This window comes from Myotis nattereri, assembly GCF_964212035.1.
Source record: "Myotis nattereri genome assembly, chromosome: 14".
NCBI classification, from domain to species: Eukaryota; Metazoa; Chordata; class Mammalia; order Chiroptera; family Vespertilionidae; genus Myotis; species Myotis nattereri.
The window spans coordinates 43,211,057-43,238,354 of record NC_138089.1 but is presented as its reverse complement, the minus strand read 5'-3'; the positions used below and the strand labels follow the sequence as shown (position 1 = coordinate 43,238,354).

At 38.9% G+C, this 27,298-nt stretch overlaps 2 protein-coding genes across 2 annotated transcripts in view; one reads left to right on the top strand and one right to left on the bottom strand.

Annotated features, from left to right (window-relative positions):
• The window catches only part of LOC308529600 (ubiquitin-conjugating enzyme E2 E2), a 240,282-nt gene that overhangs the window by 68,513 nt on the left and 144,471 nt on the right, over positions 1-27,298 (bottom strand). The gene's annotated exons all lie outside the window — the stretch shown is intronic.
• LOC308529603 (small nuclear ribonucleoprotein G-like) lies at positions 8,658-8,888 on the top strand (the record flags this gene model as incomplete). Its single annotated transcript, XM_081105800.1, has 1 exon — positions 8,658-8,888. One exon carries the CDS (start codon positions 8,658-8,660, stop codon positions 8,886-8,888), a length of 231 nt encoding a protein of 76 aa, XP_080961926.1.

Here is a 27,298-nt window from a genome sequence, read left to right as displayed (position 1 = left end):
GGCTGAGAACACCTTTTGTTTCTTGGATAGGAATATGGTAAACAACAATTTCTTCATACAGCTGCCTAATTTATTCCAAAAAGGTCAGCTGTGCTACCCTACAACCTGCATGTTTTTCTCTGTATCCCTGGCCCTGCTATCTGGCTCAAAGGCCCATCGTCACTGTTCTCTTCCAAGTTAGCACAGAGGAGGGAGAGGAAACAAGTCAATTGGAGGACTAATGAAGCAAACTACACACACAGATACTAAGTAAAGGTCTGTTGAAGAAGAATAATCTTTAGTATAGCATAGTGGTAAAGAAAGGGGACTATAGATCCAGAGACCCAGGGTCCAAATCCTGGCTCTGCCTTTAACTGTGTGACTTAACGCAAGTTATTTAACCTCTTGCTGTCTCGGTTCCTTCATCTCTGAAAGAGTGGCTACCTCATAGAGTCCTGTGGCCATTATATGAGTTAATGTATGTAAAGTGCTTAAAACAGTGCCTAGTCCATTTGTTATTATCATCCGGTAAGTGAGAAGGCAGTAGGGGTGAATCAGGATCCTAAAGCTCACCTCATCCTTTAGGCCTGGTGTCAAGACAGGAGAATAGAAAGTTTCTCTTTAGGGCTCTAATTTCTCTTTCTCTGTACCTGCTGTTTGACATCTTGCATACTACTGTCTTGTCTCTATCTCTATCTGAAACAGTATCAGGCCAAAATTACCATATACTCTTTAATAGTAGCTTTAAAACTTGTCCTCACACCTCCGCGATATACACACATCAATGAAAACAACTAAACATAGAGAGACACTTTCCCCGCCCCCAAGTTTAGGAGAAGAAAAGCTAAACATCAGCCTTGTAGGAGGGACGAAAGGCGCTATGTGGCTAAAACAGACACCGTAAATAATAACTCTGCACTAAAAGACATTGATTGTCAATAAGAGGTGGTGTTTAGTGGACTTAATTCAAAACTTACGTATGATTAATTACTTCAGGAGATCAGGGTCTCCACAAGAGCAAAATACTGGCTATAGGTGCTGAGACTTATTTTCAGACTCATTTCCCCACCTCTGCCTCAGTGCCTATTATGTGTGGGCACTGTACTGTCATCTGGGCAAGACATAAAAACCACAAGAGTTCTGATCCCCAAGGGGCTTCCCTTCTGGGCAGCATGAGCAAAGGCAAGATGTATATGCTCCGTGGGATTCACAGGCAAAATGCTATGAGAGCCCTGTGAAAAGAAGGACTTGATATTATACAAAGTTCATTAGTCATGGTATATATATCAATTTTCTATAGGAGCTGTTACTACCTTTCAGATGTCAGCCACTGTCTTTTCCCTTTGTAAGCAAAACAAACAGATTTTTTCCGAAGATCTGCTATTTAAGAATCACCAAATTGTAGTATACCTTAATAATTCTTGTCAGTGTGGGCTATCTGTGAGGGATTTGGTGGTTTTTGTTTTGGGTAGTGCTGCAATAGTGGAAATAACCTGCAATACCCAGCCCCATCTTCCAGCGTGTGCTAATAGGCCCAGTCGTTGGCTGCCAAGCAGATTTAATTTACCCACTTCTCCGTTTGCATTAACCTTTGAATAATAAAGCACAGCTGAGGCTGCTGTAAGAAACAAACCGAGGAATGAATAATTAAAAACACCTTCTCAGCCTTGGAAAGACCAATCCCTAACCATTAGGGGAGCTTTAATTGTGACTGAACTAAGCGCTAAAAAGGCTAATTGTATTCTTTATAAACCGAAACAAATGCTAAGGACATAGTGTGACTACAATATGTGTAATATATGAAAAGCAAAGCTCTGAAAGCACTCAGTAATTAGTTCAAATAAAAAAAAGTAAGAGTAGTCTGATTCTAAAGAAAAAAATACTTCTAAAGATGGGCACTTTTATTGTCTACATACAGAAAAAACTGCTACTACTTAAAAAAGCTATTATTCGTTTGATGCAGGTGGACTGGCTGGAGTATCATTGGAAGGGATAGAAGTGATAAAGCTCAAACAAAAGGTTGAGAATAGAATATATTACAGGAAAGCCCTATCTTCTTTGACTCTATCAAGTGCCATGCCAGCGCAGCTGGGATGTTTCTCTGCTTTTGATGAATTTAATTTTCCTTTGGGAACCCAAAACCAAATGTAACTGATGTATTTGTGTGTTAAGATCACAAAATGGTCATTGATATTTTATATACTTGATAAAAGGTGGTCAGAATCTAATATCGTATTCAAATCAAAGAGTACCCTGTTTATCTGAATAGTTGGAAACAATTATCTCTATTTCTAGACCTCAAAAAAAGGGCAGGACACCCCCCCACCCCCCGCCAAAAATCAAAGAAGACAGTTCTCCTCCCCCCCCTTGCTGATTTCAAATTATTTATGGTTCATTTCCCTTAAACTAGGAAGTTTTTTTATTATGCTTTATTTTGCTAAATTTAAGGCCGTTTCCTTTACTTTTGTTAAAATAAAACACATTGTCAGTACCCTTCTAATGATAACCTTTCAGTTACTGGAAAGTCAGGGAGGTGGAAATCTTTTTTCTGTACTAAGCAATTTTACTGTTTTTTAAATGGCCGCTTACTTCCTATATTTATGTTTCTTTTGGTTCTCTGAATCTTCTCTAATTTTCTGTATATCTAACTTAAAGACGATTCTCTGCACATCATAGGTAAAAGGATGACTAAAGGAGAACAGAACTGGATTTGCTATTTTAGTAAAGACCAACTTTTAATCCAGAAGAAATCCTACTTTTTTGTTCTCACAGGTTATATTCTTAATATTTTCTTGTCTTACACCACCACAGTCTTACTCCTCTGATTTTCAACTTAGACTCTTATTCAGATGGCAAGGGACAGGTCAATGCTTTTTAAGTTCTGTGACTATGATTATTCACAGGTTCCCTTTACACTGGCTTGACAATTTGGTGACCTTGTATGGCAATTAAGGGAAGTTAGCAGTAGATAAAAAGATTTTATGTTTCAGTTGTTACAGAATTATCACATATTAGTATATTTCTCTTAGAATAAAGAGACATAAATGTGTTCTTCCTTTTACTGGAACAGTTTCAATGGGAGGAAAAATTAAAGACTTGCTAATGTGTTCATAAACTTGGCTCACGGATTTCAAAGAGAGGTTGCATGTTTCACACAGAAATCCAGCAAAAATAAAAATAAAAGTTGAGACTTGTTTCCCTCTTATAGTTAACCATGCTTAAAAAATAAACTCTTGAAAAAGCTCAAACTCATATTGTTTATCGATTAGAATTTTAAGAAATGCATTTTATTGGCCCTGGCCAGGTAGCTTGATTGGTTAGAGCATTGTCCCATACACCAAGGTTGTGGATTCAATCCCCAGTCAAGGGCACATATAAGAATCAGCCAGTGAATGCATAAATAAGTGTCTCTGTCTGTTTTCTCTCTCCTCCCCTCCCCCTCTCAAATCAATAAAAAGAAATGCATTTTTATTCAGCTTATGCTGCATATTAAAAGACATATAAATACCAAAAGGATACATTACCGAAGAACTGAAAAGAGAATGAAATACTCTTCCTAAGAATGCTGCTAAAGGACTTCAATTACAAAAATGATTTCAGAGACATAAGCTCTGAGATAAGCTTACTTCCAGAGAGTAGGAAGTCAGTGCACCGAAAAACAACTATTCTATTCACTTCTGAGGTCCAAGAGAGTTTATGGATCCCAAAAGACCAGTTGTGTAACAGCTTTAGTTCCACAGTAGTAAAGAGAATAAAGTGTCTTTATTAAAGCCAAAGAGAGTACCTTATTTCATTCATTAAAAGAAAATGCAGATGCTAGATCCTGGGAACATGATGGTAAAATACAGGTGGCTCCTCTCAAGGAGTTTACCATCTACTGAGGGAAACCAGGCGAGCTAAGGGAGACCTGCAATGCATATGGCAAGTGCTACCTGCAACAGGAATAAGTACAGAGTGCTTATGGAAGCAGAAGAAAGGCTCCTCAACCCAGTCATGAGAAATGAGACCTGAAAGATTCGGAGACGTTATCCAAGAGGCGGGGCAAGTGGAAGGTGGGGCGGGGAGAGAGGAAGGGCAGGCAGGGGAAGAGCACAGGCAAAGCCCAGGAGGCAACAGAGAAGGGGAAGTCTCTTCCAGGAAACTAAGCACTGTGCGATGCTGACAAGGCAGAGGGGCCAAATAAGAAAGCGCCTCTTACGCAGTGCGAAGGCGGCTTGTGGGGGCAATGGGACCGACAGGTTTCAGAGAGAGACGTGAACGTGAACATACTTTCATTTTCGAGAGATCACTCTGACAAGCAGTGAGGAAGGATCTGACACTTGGGACGTGAGACCAGTAATCAAGGGTTAGGAGCCTGCAGATGTGCACGTGCAGATGCCCAGCTGGGTATGCAATTCAGGTGGAAGAGCTGTGTTGTGGAGCAGATTTGTGAGACAGTACACAGTGGGTCTCTTTAGACTCTAAAGTTTAGAGCTCCAGGAGAGGATTTGGTTTACAGAGAACCAGCAGTGCAAAAAGAGAGAAGTTAGGGGAGAGTTCTCATGGGAAAATCACTCACTAATACTAAGAAGTATGAGCATAAGATGAGGAGACTGAGAAAGAGCGACCAGAGGACAGGCAATTCAGGAGGGTCTGGCCTCCCAAAAGGAAAAGAAGAGCACTTCAAGAGCAAGAAAGAGGTCACCCGTCATATATGGCAGAGTGGTGAAGAAAAATAACCTTGAGAACAGTCCATCAGTTTCAGCAAAAATCAATGTTAGTGACTGAGAAAAGCAGTTTAAGTGAAATGCTTGGCAAGGGTTGTGGGTTAAGGAATGCAAGCAAAATAAAGAGATCAAAGGAGACAATGTGCTTCTCTTTCTGGAAGTCTGGATGTGAAAGGGCAGCAAGGAAAGTGGCTGGAGGAGGCGGCAAGAGGGATGTAATACAAAGCACATGGCAGGAAGGAGGTTTAAATAGAGGGAAGCATGGACACCTCTTCACTGTGAAACAAATGAAGGAGCACAGAGGAGGAAGATGGAAGACTGTGGCCCAGCTGGTGTGGTTCAGTGGTTGAGCATCAACCTATGAACCAGGAGGTCATGGGTTGATTTCCGGTCAGGGCACATACCCAGGTTGCGGGCTTAATCCCTAGTAGGGGGGCACGTGGGAGGCAGCCAATCAATGATTCTCTCTCATCATTGGTGTTTCTATCTCTTTCCCTTGTCCCTTTCTCCCTGAAATCAATAATATATATATGAAATCAATAATATATATATGAAATCAATAATATATATATATATATGTATATATATATATATATATATATGACTAGAGGGATGGGGTGGGGGGAGGATCCCTCAGCCCGGCCTGTGCCCTTTTGCAGTCCGGGAGCCCTCAGGGGATGTCCGACTGATGGCACTCCCCCTGTGGGAGAGCACTGACCACCAGGGGGCAGCTCCTGCGTTGAGTGTCTGCCCCCTAGTTGTAAGTGCACATCATAGCAACTAGTTGTTCCATCGTTCGGTCAATTTGCATATATTACCCTTTTATTATATAGGATGGAAACTGTAGTTGGGATGATACAATGCTAATATCACATATTGGAAACAGTACAGTTCAAACCTAAACTGCCACCCTGGTTGTGTGATCATGGGGAAATCTGACCATGTATAAATTTAAACTTTTCTGGTCTTCAGTTTATGCTCATGAAGATGAGGACAGTGGATTAGGTATCCTCTACCAGTAAAGTTCCCTTCAGCAATAAAGTCTACTATTATAATTTTGTTATAATCTCATGAGGTATTTTTTATGAGACTGTGAAAAATGTACTAAAATGTACAGAACGTACTTATTTGTGTCTGACATAGCACAGTCCCTTTGGTGAAGAGCACTTGGAACCAAATTTGCATTTTAAAGTGAGAACTAGAATCACTGGGTGGCTCAGGCATGTAACAGAAATGTTCACTCGGGCCTACTCTGCCCAGCCGTAAAATGTGAAGACAGGCTGGCACTTCTCTTGACCCCCGGGAATAACACTATTCAAAATTGATTCTGATTAATAGAAAGCTACTAAAACATTCAGAAAAAGCAATGTTCCTGCTACAAAAGCATTTGAGTAAAAGCCAAGTAAGAACTTTCCTCCATACTAAGTTTTTTTCCTTTCCTTTTTATAATTTTCATTTAAACACAACAAAGGTTCATTCTTGCAAGTCATTAATATTGAAATATAGTTATCAAAGTATTAAAAATTTGTGTTACAGATGAGTTTCCTTTTGGATTAAATGAAAAATTGTAATCTAATCTGGTAAAGCCAATAATTATTGTAATTTTGAAGCAGTAGGCAGTCAAGTATTTTGCAGTATCTAGAATAACAATAATGTGATTTCTGTTAGTGTCAAAGAATACTTTCTTGGACCCTTTGTACCCAGCTGGCCAATTAGTGAAGAGAGTATAGAGAATAGTACCAGTAAGTAACCTGTATTTCTGTCACTTCATGTCAGGGGCCAGAACGCAGTCCCATAGACCAGCGGTCACCAATCTTTTGGACCTCACGGTCCACCAGTCGTCCGCGGACCACTGGTTGGCGACCAGTGCTCCAAAGGTTTCCTTAAACCAGCGGTTGCCAACCTTTTGGGCCTCACGAACACCAGTGGTCTGTGGACCACCAGTTGGCCATAGAGCACTAACTGCTAGGAAAAAGGATTTTATCAGCTCTTACTCTGAGGTCTCTCCAGTTTAGGGTTTTTTGGTGTTTTTTTTTTTTTTTTTTGGGGGGGGGGGTAAGAGGAGGGAGTGGTAGCTAAAGCTCATTCTCTAGTAGATTCCTCAGCAAGGGCACATGAGAACAATATTTCGATTCTTGGAGTGTTTATAATTATTTGTCTGTGGTAGTTATAATTGAAGGTAAATTTGACTGGATAAAAAATTGGTAGTTCACGTTATCTTTCCTTGAGTATCTTTAACATGCTACTCCAAAAATTTTTCCCTAATCACCTAATTTTTGAGTCTTTCTTAATTGTGCTTTATGTTTTCTTTCCTATCCTGTCATTTAAGAATTTTTGTGCTTTGAAGTACTAGTTTATAGTTTTCATCTATTTTGTAGATTTTTGGGGGGTATGTTTTCACTGTAAGGACATTCTTTTTCCTTATAAATCTCTTTTTCCTTATAAAATTTTGATAAATTTTGTTTTTTAAAATTTTAATGAAACATGTTTTTTCCTGTACCATGAAAGGGAGAGCTCAGGAATAGTTTTTCCAACTTCATGATTCCAGAACTCTTTCTTCTGTTGTTTTAAAAAAGAGATTTTTTTAAAAAATGGCCTTTTAGTTTGTGGGATTGCCAACTGCTTTTTCCTGGGACATTTTCTTTCTTCTCCCATATTGTCCTGTCTTGATGAATTTGGATTCTACTTCAAGCAGCTTTCCTCATGAGAGGATTTATTTTTTAAGGGAGGTTTAGTTTGCTTGCTTCATTTATAAGGACAGATTACTCCAGCATCATGAATCTGAATTACTTCCCAGTCCTCTTGTGTTCAGCTATGAATGAGAGCTTCCAGACATACCCACCCAGTCTTGTGGCTGCTCTTGACTGGCTTGCGCTTTTCAGTAAGGACTTGCTGGCAATTTGAGGAATTTCCTCTTCAGCTGCCCTGCTTCCTTCCCTTGCTTCCACCCACAGTTACTGATCCCACATAAATCATGTGGTTGTTGGTAGTCTGTCATTACCTGCTAGTATCTGGCTGTTTGTAGGGGATACCTGGTTTTGATGTAGTTGTTATCTGTAGGTTTTGTATTTTGATATACTAGTTGCTCTGTTTTATATAGAGATTAAAGAACAATGCCATGGCTGCCACCATCTTTCAGTAATCATCTTCCTGAAGTTTGTATTTTTTACTTTAAACTAATTATTGCTCCAGGTCTACTTCAGAATACTATAAATTGGAGCTCTAGTCATTCTAAAAAGAAGGTACTAAAATACCAGTGATTTTCAAATAGTAGTTCTTGGAACCATGGAAGACTTATGTGTATATGTATGTGGGTCTCTGTGTGTATATGCACTTCTGTTTTCCTTTCTTCACCCCACTTTAAAAAAAGGGCATCTACTATAGACACTGGACTTCCATTAAATATCTTTCAAAATCAGTATTTTGAAACTGGTAAAACCAAAGTGAAGTGAACTGACTTTCATAAAACCGATTTAATATTCAGAGAGATAATTTGGGCCAAGAACCATAATCAGAGTTCAGGCAAAAAAACCCTATCTTTATCAATATAATCACGTTTTTCAAAAGCTTACGAAGAAACTATACATTTACAGTCATGCACTGTATAACAATGGTAAGTTAATGAAGAACTACATATATAATGGTGCTCCCATAGATTATAATGGAGCTGGAAAATTCCTATTGCCTAGTCATATTGTAGCTGTCACGATATCATAGCGCAATACATTACTCGTGTGTTTGTGCTGTTGCTGGTATAAACAAACCTACTATGCTGACAGTCATATAACAGCACAGCACATACAATTATGTATGCTACATAATACTTGATAATGATAATAGGTGACTGCTACTGGTTTATATATTTACTATATTATACTTTTTAATCATTATTTTAGAGTATACTATTTTTACTTACTAAAAAAGTTTGCTGTAAAACAGTATGCCGTGGATCTTTGAGCTCGCTTGGCCACCATGAGCAAAGCTCACCCTCCCGAGTTAAAAAAGTTTATGGACAAGAAGTTGTCACTGAAATTAAATGGTGGCAGACATGTCCAAGGAATATTACGGGAATTTGATCCCTTTATGAATCTTGTGATAGATGAATGTGTGGAAATGGCAACTGGTGGGCAACAGAACAATATTGGAATGGTGGTAATACGAGGAAATAGTATCATCATGTTAGAAGCCTTGGAAGGAGTATGAAGAATGGATGTAGTTACCAGAGAAATCAACTGCTCCCCCATGTCCCCTCTCCACAGCACCTGTTTTACTACAATATAAAAATAGAGTCCAGTCCATTTTCACATTGAACTTTTGTTAAATAAACTTTTGTATTGGTAAAAAAAACCCCCCCCAAAAAACAACAAAAAACAAACAAAAAAAACCCCACAGTATGCCGTGTTTACCATGTCTCTTAATTGCATCATTTTCTCTTGTGCCTGATTTAATCTCATGTTTTGTTCAGTAATATGCCAAACAGGCTTGCAGCCTGGGAGCATAAGTTATACCATATAGCATGGGTGTGTAGTTGACTCTACAATCTAGTTTGTGTAAGTGTACTCAATGATGTTCACACAAAGATGAAATTGCCTAAGGACACATTTCTCAGAATGTATCCCAGTTGTTAAGTAGTACATGACTGTATTATATTCCTTTACACTTCTATTAATGGTGTTTAACTAGTTTTGGTTCTCTCCCATTTACTATTCGCTGCCAAAATTTCAACTACAGTATCAAATGTGGTCCTTAAGTTTTCTAACTATTTACTTAGAACAAATGTGAAACTTTAAACTAAAATTACACATGCTTAAAGTAATCTCAGAAATCATCAACCAAATTAGATTTTCTACTTTGTCTTATCTACTTAGAATTTCAGTTTCCCTTAGACATGTTATAAATAAGATATTTACAGAATAACTTCAGAAAAAATAAAGGCAACCCCCTAAATATCAGGGTTTGTGGAGGAAGACATGACTCTTGGGTAGGATAGACATTCTGGTATACACCAGAGTATTCCACACACCTATGAAGTCAGAGCCATGGACCTGCCTGTCAGTCCCCTGGATCAAAGAGACCAGTATCTGTAGACTCTGTATAAGCAGAGAGATTTTCATTTCCCTAGATGGTGTGTCCCTCAGGAAGCACGGAGGGCAGTACCATAATGGAATACTGGAAAACCAGAAAAAGACAGGGTGGAGCACAGAAGAAAAAACTCATTTAAAGATATACAATTTTAAGATATATTGGTGGTTCTAATCTATTAGTTGGGATTTCCACATTTGATTGCTGGTAAGCATGGCCTTCCCAGGAAACCGCTTATTACTGTAATGCTCTTAAGTTTTCCAACCTGCCTGACAGATACCAGCTTATTGTACCTGAGGGTTCAGGTTAGTACTACCGAAGCCTTGCAGCATTTGCTACGTGGCTGCATGTCAGATAGGCACTGTATTCAGAAACCTGTCAGAAGAGATAATATTCAAGATTTGTGTGTACAGAAAAGTTATGATACTGAAGGAAAAGAAAACTGATTTTGTGTTTATTTCAGCAATCAGAGGATTTCAAGTAAAAAACAACAACAACATGAAGTGGCAACAGATTATATATATTTTTCTAATCGGCAGAATTCTTCACTGAAAAATGGAGTGAATCAATGTTACATTCTCTTTGAAATTGTTTAATCATGTACATTATTAAGGAGAAGTCAAACTTGACATATGTATTATAAAATATAGCTCTTCTTCTACCAGTGAATTGCCTGTCAACTTGACAGGTTCAACTCTGCTTTAAGTTATTACTGAGGCACTTGATCATCCTACCAGTGCACGGTAGTTCTTATAGGCAGAATGGAACATCAAAACCCAAGGGGAAGATGCCACAGATATCCACTGGTATGACTATAAAGGCAAAGCCATAATGTGAATAAGAAAATATATTTTATCAGTGCCTTATGTAATTTCGATGTATTTATTTTTTTCTTTGTATTAGCTGCAACTGTTTCTTACAGGTAGGTTTGGAATCCCCAATGAGCTTAAAAATAACAATATCCAGCCTTCACCTATTATCTCCTCTCCAAGGAAACTAACAGAATGTTAGAACTCAAAGTGATTTCGGTGATTGTCTAATTCAAGTTCTCCATTTTATTACTGAAGCAATATAGATGCATAAAGGTTTATTTAAAAATAAACATAACATTTAGTATGGGCCCACAAAATACCAGGCATCAATACACATATGCTCTAATAGTCCTGTGAGATTGATTTCATCATGATCATTTAGAAAAGAGGAAATCAAGAGATACATGACTTCATCAATAGCACATATGCAGTTAGTTCCAGAGACAAGAGTTAAATCTTCAGAGCCCAGGTCTGTTTTAGTTTTTTGTTAGTTGTTTGGTTTGGCTCCCCATCCCCTTCCATCTCCCCAATTTCACAGCTAATGTTACCCGACTTGCCCACAGTCGTGCAACTAGAGTAATAACATTTGAATCCAGGTCTTCTAACATCAGAGATTTTGTATATTTCTTCTTCTCCATTGATTTCCATTACTGGGTAGTTAGGTAACCCCCTTTATTAAGTAGGCTTAACTACTTCCTAGTGACGGCTATGAGTAAAGTACTACTCAGTGTATCAGAATTTGCCATACTCGTGCTTCACGATCATTACTTTTCCAGTTTCTCAATGGGTCTGATTTAATGTCATTTTTCTTTTCTGGTATTATGCCAGACAATTATGGGTAACACTGGAAAAGTTGTAATGTACAGTCTTTGCCCTTGAGTACTTATAATTGGAGTACTTTGCTTTGAGTACTTACTGTTTGGAGAAGACTTGAAATAGAGAAACAAACAGTACTATCAACTGGGATCCCAGAGAAAACAGTAGTAAAGACTGAAATAAGAGGGGCAAATGATATGCAGGATAGACAGAAAGGATTGGTCAAGGCAGAAGGCTTGAAAACAGACAGTCGGTGAGTAGCAAAATCCAGAAAGCTCCTGAGTAAGGAGACTATAGGACAAGTTCGAGGAAAGAAAGCTGCCTAGAAATACAATGAATATCAGAGTCACATGACTAGTTTATGGAGTCATTGTAGATTGCCGAAAATAAAACTAATAGCTACTAAATCTATTTACTCTGTCCCTATGCTGCACTAAACCCTTTATAGTATTCCACATTAATCTTGATTCCAACTCCATGAATTAAGGATTATTAAGCCTATTTTCAGTTGGTGGAACTGAGGCTCAGTCAGGCAACCTGCCCAAAGTCACAGGGCAAGCAAGTAGAGGATCAGTATTCTAAACTATGTTAGTTGGATTCCAAAAACCACACCATTTCTGGTAGTTGTTTCTCAATTAAAGCCAATAGATAAAACAACAACAAAAACTTGACCAAAGCACAAATCTTATTAGGCCTTCAATTTAAATTATTTTCAAACATTGCAAAAAAGGGGAAAACACACATAAAAGGTTTCCCTTGCAGCCAAATTGAAAAAATATATTAACACATGTAATAAAGTATTTATATGACCAATAATTACTCTGAAATCCCAAGGGAGCATATATTTCATATTTAACAGAGCACTTACATATTCCTTGTGGCCAACTTTACTTAATGAATAATTTTTTCAAGGAAAAACTGCTTTGAAATTTTATCTTAAACTTTTCTACAGTAAGATCTTATTTAAATTATCAAGAAAAATAATTGCTGCTTTGCACTCATTTTGCAAACACATCATAGTAAACTCTATAGAGACTCTCCCTTTGAAAAAGAGCTTGTAAATAATAAGTACATTGTAAGAAAAATAAGAAAACAAGACTCAGAGATTAACTATTATTTTGAAACAGGATAAAATATTCTGTAAAAAGTTTATTATAACGCGAAGAATAATCAATCCCAAGTTTTTATTATTGACTGTCACAAAGGTAGGGATCATCAAGGCTTTGCTTATAGAGTACTTCACTGTAGAAAGTGAGCTGTGAGCTAATTACATATGTATATTATAGGCCAATATTTTCCACATATCATTTATATATATACCTGCTTATTCAGGTACTAAATGTCTGTAGTATCCTTCATTTAATGTTTCCTTTAAATTAACTATTTTTTTTTAAAAAAAGCAAAATACCTACACTTTAGCAACCTTTAAAAAACATACACACCTAGGTTAGCCTCAATTAAAAATCATAAAAATCATGGCTTTGATGTACAAGTTAAACATCTATCTCAATATAAATTAAAATTAATATATGTAATCATAAATCAAAAAATTTTTTTTCTGTACTACCAGTAATGATTCTGCATACCTCTGATGGTAAAACACCATACTTTTATAGGTGCTCTCCTAATAAGAGAATAGTTAAAAAGTAATCCTCTTTAACTACGTAAATTGTCATGAGAATTACCTGACTCTAAAGAATGTGTGCCCATATTCATTAATGCACACTATTGCTGAGACTAGAAACTTAGTCAAACCAGAAAGTTTATAAAATGTGAGGCATGCTACATAAATATCAACTACAGATGAACAAATACAGTTTTCCTTTGATAGCTCCTGTTCAGGAGGGCTTTTATAGGTGTTCAATTAAAATGGCTAAAGTAATTCTTTAAATATCTGATGACACTTGCCATCAATTAAGGAAAAAAGTCAGTTGTGTTTGAGCTGGAAAGCTGAGGATGAGTAGCATCTGAAGATGAAAAGGACGGAAAGAGTTGTACAGGCGTGGCCTGCGGAGCAGCAAAAGTAAAGGTAGGAGTTAGCTGGTTCCTTTTGTTGACATTTCTGGTTCTGGCTAAAGGCTTTCCACTTTGGCCCCTGCATAACCACTGGTGATCTCTGAGAGGCCAGAGCCATGCACTTTCATGTAAAAGTCAGGTAATGTATTTGTCGGACACCATTAGTTAGTAAAAACTAATGGGTCCTTTTGTGTAAAAGTTACAGTTTCATCAGTTCTACAATTATTTCATGACAATAGGTCTTCTGGGCATTTATAACTTTTGGGAGAGTTTTAATATGCAGTGAACTATACTATACTTAGTGTGATTCAAACTGCCTATTGCAGAGCCAGCAGAACTGCCTGGACTCTATCTCGGCATTGCCCTTCATTGGCTGTGAGACTGAAGCATTCTTCAAGCAATTCTGTTTCAGTTCTCTCAATGGGGATAGCATTACTTCTATCACAGGACTGTTATGAGAATTAAATGATAAGATATGTAGAAATAATAGAATGAAGTCAACAAATGTTAGCTATCAGTTAAATGAAGCAGCATCCCTTTGAGAAAAATTAAGATGAAAGTTTCAGTGTTAATGAAAGTTCAGGTTACTTGCTTTCTATAAGTGATTTTCTAAGACACAGATACATAGCTGCAGTCTTAGAGTCTATGTTGCTAATTGTATAATTTGTATATGAGACTTCACATACATTTGAAAAACACTTGGTAATTAACAAATCATTTTCTCACACATTATCTCATTTGATTCTCACCACAAACTCTAAGAAATAAGCAGTACAAGTATTATTCACATTTTGTGGATGAGAAAACTAAAGTTCAAAAAGGTTATTTAGTTTTCCCACAATTAGAGTAACTGGAGAAGTATAATCAAAATGCAACTCCATCTCTTATACTTTTTTTTTTGTTACACACTTTAAGATAAAGACATGGATATTATGTAACTAAATTTTGATTTAAGGCTATCATTGATTTGTTTTGCTTTGGATTTAAGTAGAATTTACAGAGTATTTTTCAGCATAATAAAATAAAATTTCTAAATGAATTCTTTCTATAGATATATACCTATATCTATATCTCCATCCTTATTAGGCTCTGGGATAGTATCTTATGCTTGGAAGGGCCTAAAAATAAATGCAAACATTTATGTCAATAAGTTGATGTTACTCAGATGTTAAACAGATGTCCTTTCTAGACTGGCTTACTATTCTACAGCAGAATTTTTCTAGGTCACTACAGTTACACAACAGGGTAACTTAGGTGTTTTCACTAAAGGTAAGATATTGGCTTTATTTGTCTCCTTGAAATAAATGGTAAGTACCTTAAAATAACAGATTAAACAGCCAATCTACCATGAATGATACAAAATACCCTGACAAAATTGTTGACTTCACCAGTAGGGTTCTGGCTTACCCTTCAAAAACTGTCCTCATTGCTATCATAGGTGATCGTTCACTTGTGCTGTTACCAGGCTAAGCTCCTCACCAGAGTTGTTGATTTTCTACTAAATGTAAGTCAGGGCTTTATGACTTACAGAGGTATCAAACAGCCCAATGTCACAGTTTGTATGTTCTGTATATTTTAATTTATCGAGAACAGTATGATCTTTAACATATTAATTAAAACTGGCTTAATGAAAATGGCTAAAATTAATTCCTCTGATTCTCTTGAGTTGAAAGGAGATGACCATACTATGTTACAATAAATGACAATCGCTACACATGAAGGGGTTTATATGACTGCTAGAAGCCCAGTGCACAAAATTCATGCATAGTTGGGTCCCTAGCAGCTGCCAGCTGCCGGCTAGGGTGCCTCCCTTCCCCCGGCCACTGCCACCGCCAGCTCAGCTCCCTGGTCAAACTCCCAGTCAAGGGGACAATTTGGATATTAGGCTTTTATTATATAGGATATTGGAATAAACTTAAAACGGGTTAAATCTGAAACATAATGCTATAGCCAATGGTTACTCTATCATGTTGGGTGTTAACTAAGGAGAAATAATACGCAGTTTTACTATTTTTAAAAAGCCAGCCAAAAATTTTAGAGAAACAATGAGGAAGGGTAAAGCAACTCATCAAATCAAGAAGCTACTTTGGGGCCCTCTCTACAGATATCTGGCATCTAGAGACCCAGAAGGTCATGGCCGAAATGTTCATGAGACCTGGGGTGAAGGCTACGACTATTCCTAGCAACTGCTAAGCTATGCAGTTTTTGTTGAAGAAATATGTAAAACAATTAGCTTACTAACAGTCTATAATTTTTTGTCCTTTTGGCTTAGAGTGAAAAGAAAAGCAGAATTCCAGCAGAACACAATTGTTTACTATCCATACTCCTTATCACTTTAGTTTTTCATCAGTCAATAAAATTAATTTACTCTTCCATTAAAAAAAGAATCAATATAGGCTATAAATTGAGTCTTGGATATCTCATGACTTACAGTATGGCAATACCTCCTCTTATGTGAGAAGGTAAACTGGTTTGGGCTTCCAGATTTCAGGCTCAGTTTTTCCTTTCTAGCTCCAAGATGCCTATAATTCTGCCAATTATTATGATTTAATAGAAAACATTCTGAGGGCCTCTAGTCATTCCTGCCTTAGTGTGGTTTGGTTTAGTTGTTTATCATCTTTTCTCTCTTAGCATCCTTATGAGGGTGTATACTGAAAGAATTCAAGTTTTAAGGGGAAAAAAGACTGAGAAGAAATTATAAACAAGAAACACTTATTAAAAAAGGCAAGTCTTTTAGTAATAGAACATTCAGTAAATGCAACATTTATTAAGCCTCTTCTAGGTGTGTATGTCAAGTTTCCCCCATAAACAGCTATAACCACCTAACTTTCAATAAGAATATTTTATTATAATATCACTAATAGTAACATTTTAAAACTTTATTTTATTTCATTTTTTAATCCTCACCTGGGGATATGTTTATTGATTTTAGAGACAGAGTAAGGGGGAGGGGAGGGGGAGAGGAAGAAAGAGAAAGACATCACTTGGTTGCCTCCTGTACTTGCCCCTACTGAGGGTCAAACCTGCAACCTAGGTATGTGCCCTGACCAGGAATCGAACCTCCACCTTTTTGGTGTATGGGAAGACACTCCAACCAACTGAGCCACCCAGCCAGGGCACTACTACTACTATTTTTTATGTGTCTACTATATGCTAAGAACTGTTACATGTACTTTACATCCTAATTGTGATGAGGTACTATTAAATGCCATCCACTTTTACAAACTAGGAAACTGAGGCATAGAGAGGTTAAGTAACCTGCTCAAGGTCACACTGCTAAATTGCTCCAGATTCCCTGATTGTGATAATTACTCTATGCTGCAAAAGAACTCATCTTTGATATGGAGAGAGAAGCGGGAGTATCTATACTAATAAAAGGGGAATATGCTAATTAGGGCAGACGTCTTCCAGACGTACATTTGGATGTCCGTCCGGACAAAGCCACAGTGGCTGTGAGGCCCGGGGCTCAGGCAGCCATGAGCTCAGGCCTTACAGCTACTGCGGCTGGCAGTGGCAGCAGCAGCGGGGTGATGGAGGTAGCACCTTCCCCTGATCAGCCCGGTCGCCTCCCGCAGAAGGAGCAGGCCTAAACCATCAGTAGGACATCCCCTGAGGGCTCCCGGACTGTGAGAGGGGACAGGTGGGGCTGAGGGACACCCCCCCCCCCACCACCAGTGCACAAACTTTCGTGCACCAGGCCTCTAGTAAGAGATAATGAGGGATGCATGTTGGTATTTGGTCAAGAACTGGTCTGGTCCCTTCCTTAATGTAGGAGTATCAGGTATCACTTAACTCTTGTCCTCTCCCTAATCCCACTCACTCACCCCTGCCTCCCTAGACTGGTGTGTGCCTAGCAAACAGGAGTAGGGAAAGCACAGAACTCCTGAGCTGGAGTGGAGAAACCTGAGGACTCAAGGTTGGTCATGCATAGCAAATAAAAGTTGTGAGAACCTGTATTTTTTAAATTATACATTATCATTCACCTGTGTAGACATATCAATAGAAGTCAAGGTGAAAATGCATTGGTGTTTCATTTTTACTCGTTTTTAATCCTCATCAGAGGATATGGTTTTATTGATTTTTAGATAGAGTGAAAAACATTGATGTGAGAAAGAAACAAACTCCGACTAGGGATCGAACCCGCAACCTAGGTATGTGCCCTGTCCAGGAATCGAACCCACAACCTTTTTGGTGTATGGGAAGACACTCCAACCAACTGAGCCACCCTCCTAGGGCACTACTACTGTCGAACCTGCAATCCTTTGGTTGTATGAGACATTGCTCCAACCAACTGAGCCAACTGACCAGGGCTTCATTGGTCTTTTAAAAGTAAAAATTTACATCGCTGAAATTTGTTACCACATAATGAGAATTAGCATTTTAAGCTTGCACTCTATTTTAGACTGGCAGCTTGAATGCACTACATCATTTCCAAAATGGTAACAGATGTTGTTGAGACTAGCTACACATTAGAAACAAAAGCATATATTCACATATAATTCTTAGCAATATTGAGAATAAGCAGCATAAAAAGCAGAGAAAGTGTTAGGCAATGAAGACATCAAGTTAAAAAGCAATACAATACAGTGACAGCACCAGGGAGTCGTTTTTGAATTATACTGTATAACACTATAATACTTCATACTGAATGATGCTAATCTTGTATTATTAAAAGTGAAAAATATGTTACAATGTATTCCAAATAAATCCCATAGTGGTATATTTATGACAAATCATTTCAGTTCACTCCCAAGTTTACAACACACCCAGAACTGGATGAAATTACAGTTTGTTATAATTTCAGAAAACCCTATATAGTACATGAAAATTACATTTAATATAAATGTCACTTCTTATAGTCATATTACTCTTGAAGTAACAGTTTTATTGGAGAAGTGTGGGTTTTCAGAATATGCAATGTAATCAAGACATCAAGCAGAAACATGTTAGCCTCCCATTTAAAATATAACAAATATGCAATAGCACAACATAGGAAATAGGCTGTATTCTTCTAATACTAGAAATTTCAGTTTTGGAGATTTATTTGATTAAAAACAAAACACCCCAAATTTTTGTGGCTTCTTACATAAACTAAAGTAAATAATTAATCAAGTCATAATATTTGATCTACATTAAAAATCATTTAAGAAGGAAATCATACTAATGGATAAGTAGAAAATTGCTTTCACAGTACTAAGGTCTATAAATAGATGCCTATTTTACTTATTTAATGATTATAAATTAAAAATTTCCTAATAGCAATATATTAAAAATTCTTATTTCTTCTTTTTTGAAATATATCTGAGTCAAGAATCAAGAACCGATTACTCTATAATCAAAGCTACCTAGCAAACTTCAGCTAAGTGTGGCAAAAAGAGCAGGGACCACACACCGTGATAATAAGGACACTAATAAGGACACTTGCTTTGTGGCTGTCTTCTGAGTACTATCACTAGCAACCTGTGGGTTCAGGGTTACATTTAGAGCAGTGGTGCGGGATTTACATGGGGCACTTAAACTATTTCTCCAGCCCCTCTGAACATGGCACACATTTTAAAAAAGCAATCTTGGGCCATGTGGTTGATGGGCTTGAAAATGTTTCTACCGTAACAGAGGCAATGTATTGCTGTGAAATACATGAAATTTAGTGCTTAAAAACTGGTTCTCCCCTGCTATCAATCACTGCTCAGACAGCCTCAGTTTCCTTACCATAACATGGAAATAACAAAATCTATCTTACTGATTGTCTGTGGAAATTAAGAGTATTTTATGAATTACATAATATTGTAAGAGTTTCCAGTATCTAAAACAGTAGGCTATATTCATATAGACATAGGTATATGACCAAATAATGAATGAAATTTAATGATTCCTTGATATCAATATAGTAACTTAGTAATAAAACATTTAATTTTGTTCATGCTTTTGCTGCTCCTTGAAATGCCCTTCACCACTTTCAATTCAGCTTTGGCATGTCCAAATTTTAAATATCTTTTAAGGCCAAGTTCAAAAACCACCTATTCCAAGAACACTCCCATGGTTAACCCAGATGGAAATAATCTCTCTTTTCCATAATTATCAAAGAACTTTAGTTTATGCTCATCTACCTTATATTATAGCTATCCTATCTAATAAAAGAGTAATATGCAAATTAACCATCACTTCGCAATAAAGATGGCGGCACCCACAGCCAATAAGAAGGGAATATTCAAATTGACACAACAAAGATGGCAGTGCCAGCTGGAGACACGGACCCGGCCAGAGAGCTGGTTGGAAGGCCTGGTTATCCTGGGTTGGCCCAGCGACCCAGGAATGGGGCTAGGGGCAATCAGGCCAGGAGGGGAGGTCAGTTGGGGGTAATCAGGCTGGTGGTGGGGGAAGTTGGGGACAAGCAGGCCGGCAGAGGGGGCCAGTTGGGGGCGAGCAGGCCGGCGGGGGGTGGAGGGGGCAGTTGGGAGCAATGAGGCTGCCAGAGGGGGCAGTTGGGGGTGAGCAGGCCAGCAGGGGGGTGTCAGTTGGAGCCAAGCAGACCAGGGGAGGGCAGTAGGGGGTGAGCGGGGGGGGGCAGTTGGAGGCAAGCAGGCCAGCAGTGTGGGGTAGTTGGGGGCGAGCAGGCCGGTGGGGGGGCAGTTGGGGCTGAGCAGGTCAGAGGGGCGGGAGTAGGGGGTGAGCAGGCCAGCAGGGAGGGCAGTAGGCAGCGAGCAGGCCGGCAGGGGGGGAAGTTGGGGGCAATAAGGCCAGCAGGGGGGTGCAGTTGGGGCGAACAGGCCGACGGAGGGGCAGTTGGGGGCGAGCAGGCTGGTGGGGGGGGCAGTTGGGGGTGATCAGGCTGGCAGGCAGAGTGGTTAGGGGCGATCAGGCAGGCAGGCAGGTGAGTGGTTGGGATACAGCAGTCCTGGATTGCGAGAGGGATGTCCGACTGCTGGTTTAGACATCAGACATCCCCAAAGGGGTCCCAGATTGGACAGGGTGCAGGTCAGGCTGAGGGACACCTCCTCCCTGGCCCCCCTCCCCCCCCCCCCGCATGAATTTCGTGCACCGGGCCACTAGTATACTATATAATAAAAGACTAATATGCAAATCAACCGAGTGGCAGAATGACGGTCGCTATGACTCACACTGACCACCAGGGGGTAGACACTCAATGCAGGAGCTGCCCCCTGGTGGTCAGTGTGCTCCCACAGAGGGAGTGCTGCTCAGCCAGGGGGAGCGTGAGCTTCCACAGGGCTCACGGCTGCACTGAGCATAGCGGCAGTAGCGGGAGCCTCTCCCACCTCTGCAGCAGTACGAAGGATGTCCCACTGCCAGCTTAGGCCAGTGGGGAGCAGGCCTAAGCTGTCAGCTAGACATCCCCCGAGGGCTCCAGGACTGTGAGAGGGTGCAGGCTGGGCTGAGGGGACCCCCCCACCCCGGATCCCCCACGAGTGCACAAATTTTGTGCACTGGGACTCTGGTATCTACATATTTTATCTCCTGATTATACATCAATACAGTTTACAGCATGATCTCAAACACATCTAATTGATCGTAATAATAACAATAAGCAGCATTACCTGCTGCTGCTGCTGCTGCTCTCAGCGACCGGGGGGCTTATCATACACCAAAAATCAGACAGTAGTCCCCTCTTATCTATGGTTTCACTTTCCATGGTTTCAGTTATCTATGGTCAACTAGAGTCCAAAAATATTAAATTTCTCTAACCATCTACATCATCTGATCTTGACATCCAGCCAATGACATCATTATGACTCGATGATCCAGGATCAGCTGAAGCAGATCATCTTCCTTCTGACACATTGTCAGAAGGTAATCAATCATAGCCTAACACTACATCACTAGCCGATATCATGCATCTCCTTCATTTCACCACATGGGCATTTTATCAAATTACATCATCACAAGAAGACCAAGTACAGTAAATTATTATAATTGTTCTATTTTATTATTAGTTGCTGTTAATCTCTACTCTACCTAATTTATAGGTATGTATGTGTAGGAAAAAACAATGATATATAGGGTTCTGCACTAGCCACAGTTTCAGGCATCTACTGGTGGTCTTAGAACATGTTCCCCGTGAGTTACTATAGATTTTTGAGAGCCTTGAGGAAGCAGAAAACAGCTGGTAGAGCCAGGATTTGAGCCTGAGCATTAAGCTAAATAAACCACCTCTGCAATAGCATTCTGCATGGCAGGCCAAAAAGGAACAACTTCTACAAGGTCAGTGAGGTACAGTAATGTGCCACTTAACAACAAGGATACATGCTGAGAAATGAGTCATTAAGCAATTTCATCATTGTGCAAATATTACAGATTGCACTTGACATAGATCTAGAGGGTGCAGCCTACTACTGTAATTGTATGTTCTATATTTTTATACAACTAGCAGCACAGTAGCAGCACGTTGCTTATACCAGTATCATCACAAACACGTGAGTAATGTGTTGTACAATGACATTACAACAGCTAATAACATAACTAGGTGACTGGAAATTTTCAGCTCCTTTAGGATTTTATGGCATCATCATGGTATATGTGGCCTGTTATATGGTGCATGGCTGTAGTTGTGATTTAGCAGAGACTTGAACTCAGGTCTTCTGAATTGAACTCCAGTGTTTTCTGAAGTGCTTTATCTTGTATTGCATAGCTGGCTTCCACACTAACTCCAACTGTGTGTCAAAAGACTTCCGAGAGGTAGCTCAATGGCTAAGAGTGCCAACCAGTCACATCTAGTCCAAATCATAAAAATAGCTCCCAAGTGTCATCTAGTGAGTTGAAGCTGCCTAGCACCACCATGTACTGTGACAGCCAGCTTAGTCATTTAACACCCCCCCCCCCCCCCAGCGATTCATCTGGAAAATGTAGATAAGCACTCGACCCCAAATTCGCAGGATTTGAAATTAAAACTTTTAGTTATTCAGAATAAAACTGTTTAGCACAAAGTAAATTTGTTCTTTTCCTTTTCAACATTTAAAACTAAAAACTAATACAAATACTTAAATTCATTATATAGAAAGTATGCTGACAAAGGGGACTTCATTCTGGTCTGTGGTTTTTACAGACCACAAAAATTCTAAGGAATATGCAATTAAAACAGGCAAAATAGCTCTCTACACCAGCTCTCTACAATAGCTCTCTTCTCCAGAAACTTCCCATACAACTTAAAATGGCCCGAGGCACGAATAATTTGCTCACATGCTGGATTTGGATAGCAGAACTCAGAGCAATACAAGGGTTATTGCAGAGTTCCTGGGGGTGTTTATATAGCTCTCCTACTATAAAAATAGCAATAGCTTTTTCCCCTCTTCATATTTTGGTTTAAATGTTTCATATGTTTCAAACATGTCTGCATTTGTGAAAACATTATGGTTCTTTTACCACTAACTTATTTTCTCATGATTAGAAGTTGGAGAATTAAAATTTATCAATTAAGCAGTGTTTAATGCCTACTGAAATACTTTTAGATGTAATGTCATAAGTTTTGCTCTTAGCATTTCTCCTCTTTCTTAGCTACATTTGCCTTGTCAATGCTTATGAACAGAATGCTATGAAAGAAAAAATTATTTTGTTCTATTAGCTACAATATAACTGAACAAAGAAAAATAAATTTCAAGAACAATACTCACAGGAGGCAAGGTTGGCCCTTAGGAAATTTCCCACGGGCAATTTGCTAATCTAAAAAACAAAAAAAGGATCTGGCAGGTTTTGAAACATAACAGAGGTCAGTAATTTGTAAACACAGATATGTGCTAGTTTAAAGGAGTGTGAGCCCATATTAAGGTGGAAAATTGAATCTAAAGGGAGATCATCAAACACCATTTGCAAAAACTGAGATGGAATCGGAATTGTCAAATGATAATGCACATAAGCCACAGACAACTCATAATTATTTTTTTATTTACTGACATTTATTGTGCTTGCTTGGTAGACACAAAGGGCATTTCCTCTTGGCAGTTAGTAGGACATTTAGGTACTGACAGTTAAGTTGGGTAGTCGAAAGCTTAATTATATTTCGGTTGACAGTTCTCCATTACTTTGCATGCTAGGAAGCCCGTGGAAACCTAATTTTTCTGGTCTTCTCCCAGAAAGAGGAGAGAGTAAAACCTGAATTAAACTGTTCCTGGCAAGGATAGGCCTTGGTATGGCAGAAATACAGGGCCACCTTAGTGAGTTCTACTTCTTTGGAACCAAGTCTTCATACTTGGCCTCAATGACTCCTTAGAATCTGACACTCCTAAGAGAGCAAAGCACACTGCAAAATGTAAGCAATAGCTTTTTCCTTTCTTTAGACAAAAAATGTTTCTAATATTTTCTGTGCAATGTTCAGAATCAGTCCAATTGCAGCTAAATTAGAAAGTATACTGTACAAAACTTAGAGATAGTGCTTTATTTTAGTGTTCGCATTTGCAGTTTAAAAAGTGTGGTATCTGAAAACTTTCACAAAGTTCAAATATAGCTTTAAGAGAGTTGTTATTCTATGTGTGTTTACAAAGAATTATTTCTCATGTAAACACACCCACACATCACCCATATATGAAAGAGAGCTGTCAGATTATCCAGATAGCAGGCTGGGGCAAAGTCTGTTTTCTAGTTTATGAGGTGACAGTTCTTATTGTACTGTATGTAAATGAAGTCACTATGAGGAATGTTTATTCCCATTACATCTGCTTGCTAACTTCCTCTAGCTTATAACTTTATTGTCTTAGGTTTTCTGGCAATTTATTCCATAATTTGTCTTAAAGTTCTTTATGGAACTAAAGAAGTCACAAGGTAGAACATGAGATTTAAATCAGATGTCAGAAGGCAGATGAAAAGCATTCAGATATGAGATGCCCTTAAAAGGCTAACCCAGATCTCACCATTTAAAATAGGGACTCCCTTGTGGGTGGCATCATTTAAAATAAACAATTCTTTTTCAAAGCTTTATTCTTCTATAATTAATAAGCTCTTTCTAATAGAAATTCTGCTGTAAATAAGATAAATATATGATAAGTTTTACATATAAGTACTATGAAAATTATAAAATTCAGTTTAAAGGTATTAAAATCAATCAAATTTAAGAACTGCTAATGAGCATCTAAAAATTTTATTTGCTTATAAAAAATCCAAACAGAACACAAAACTGAGAAAAGTAAAACATGTCTCTCTTATTCTCCCCTTGAAGTTCTAGTAGCCCATAATTCTAACAAGTTAAGTACCTGGACTTAACATTGTAATGTTATGTAATATGCAATATATCAGAAATGTGAAACTAAAAAGACAGAAAACTGTACTTCTAGGTTATTTTATAGCTGACATCCTATTTACTCAGGTGTTTATCTTTAAGAGATAACCAGCAAGTCTATAATAAGCTCAGGAGGGAATTCCGCCCTATTGAATTAAGTAACATCTTAATTACTTAATTATGGGCTACATTCTTAGCAAGAAAGCACCATCCTCCAAATTCAAATAATTTTCAAGAGTCAACAGAGAATTGTCAGTTGGTTCAACACTTCCTTTTCTGTTGTTGGTGCACAGCAGAAAAGAATTCTGTAAGAATGGCACCTAGTTTTTAAAAAATTGACCTTTATTGTTGAAAGTATTACATATGTCCCCCTTTCTCCCACGTTGACCCCCTCTAGCTTAACCCCCACAACCCCCTCCGCTCAGGTCTTCACTACACTATTGTCTGTGTCCATGGGTTAGGAATATATGCATATAAATTCTTTGGTTAATCTCTTCCCACCCACTCACCCCACCTTCCCTCTGAGATTCAACAGGTCTACACCTATTTTTTCTCAAGTTCCCTTAAAGAATTTAGCATTACATCTCTAGCTGACAAGTAAATGCATGAATGTTAAATCCATGCAGCAGTAGTTATAGCATGTGGAATCTGTTAATACACCAATGGGCATATAGTGTTCATTAAATGAATAGGTGAACCAATTTTTCCATCTGCAACAATTTTTGAATTGTGCAATAAACTCCATCTTTTTTATCCCCCATTTTCAGGCAAAAAAATACTTTTCAAGCCCCATGAAAACATTTCAAAGAAATGTAGAAAATTCACATCAACTTTTCCCAAATTTAAATTTTAATAATCAAAGGTCTGTAATGTAATGTCCAGGAAGAATAACAATAACAGGTACATGGTAAAACAAAACACTGTAATAGGCATATGGTAAAACAACACTGCAGTAATTTAATAAAATAATATGCCAGACATTTAAGCTTCTTAAAAACTTAAGTCTCATAAAAATCCTGTCTTTATGAGATAACCAACCACATCAATTTCCCCTACTCTTTAGGTATTCCTCTTTATTCATTCTTCGTTACTGTCCTTTTAAAAAACTAAACTTATTGGAGTGACATTAGTTAATAAAGTTATACAGGTTTCAGGTATACAATTCTATAATACATCATCTGTATATTGTATTGTGTGTCTCAATGAAGCCATAAATTTTGAAAACACCACTAATATAGACATTTCTCAAGAGAATACATATTCTTCACTCATAAAAATAATTAACCATTGTATGAAAATAAAGTTTGAACCACTGTAACAGAAATAAAGCATAATTCCATATTTTTCAAGTGGTAAAAGTGATTTATTACCAGAGTATTACTTTATTTCAAATTTCTTATAGTGGAAAGTTAGTCCTGCTTCACTGATAACATAATCAAGACTCCTTAAGAAGTGACATACTGTAGTGGTTAATAGCACTGACTTCCTGGATTCAAGTCCTGGTTCTACTAAAGGGGTGGGCAAACTTTTTGACTCGAGGGCCACAATGGGTTCTTAAACTGGACCGGAGGGCCGGAACAAAAGCATGGATGGAGTGTTTGTGTGAACTAATATAAATTCAAAGTAAACATCATTACATAAAAGGGTACGGTCTTTTTTTTTTTAGTATTATTCATTTCAAACAGGCCGGATCCGGCCTGCGGGCCATAGTTTGCCCACAGCTGTTCTACTAGCTAGGTAACCCTGGTCGAATTACTCTTATTCGCTAGCTCAGCTTCCTCATCTGTACAATTATAATAATACTAGAGGCCCGGTGCACAAAAATTTGTGCACTGGGGGGGGGGGGGGGGTGTCCCTCAGCCCGGCCTGTGCCCTCTCGCAGTCTGGGACCCCTTGGGGGATGACCACCTGCTGGCTTAGGCCCGCTCCCCAGGGGATTGGGCCTAAGATGGCAATCAGACATCCCTCTGGCAGCCCGGCAGCCCTCGAGAATGTCCACTTGCCAGCAGGGAGCAGACCTAAGCTGCAGTCAGACATCCTTAGCACTGCTGAGGAGACAGGAGAGGCTCCCACCACCACCGCTATACTGGCAGCCATCAGCCTGGCTTGTGGCTGAGCAGAGCTCCCCCATGTGGGAGCGCACTGACCATCAGAGGGCAGCTCCTGCATTGAGCATCTGCCCCCTGGTAATCAGTGTGTGTCATAGTGACCAGTCATTACCAGGCCTTCTGCTGTTAGGGTCAGTTTGCATATTACTTTCTTACTATATAGGATAGAGGCCTGGTGCACGGGTGAGGGCCGGCTGGTTTGCCCTGAAGGGTGTCCTGGATCAGGGTGGGGTCCTACTTGGGTGCCTGGCCAGCCTGGATGAGGGGCTGATGGCTGTTCTCAGGCTAGCCACACCCCCTTTAGGGTGGGGGTCCCCACTGGGGTGCCTGTCCAGCCTGGGTGAGGGGCTGAGGGCCGTTTTCAGGCTGGCCGGCGACTGAAGCTCCCAACCTCTCTTTTTTTTTTTTTTTTTTTAATTCTGGCATTTATTTACCTTCTATAATTGAAACTTTGTTGCCGTCACTGGAGCTGAGAGCCGGACTCCTGCTCGCTCCAGCTCTGAGGCCATGGCCTGCTGAAAGCAGGTATCTGGGGTTTGTTTAGCTTCTATAATTGAA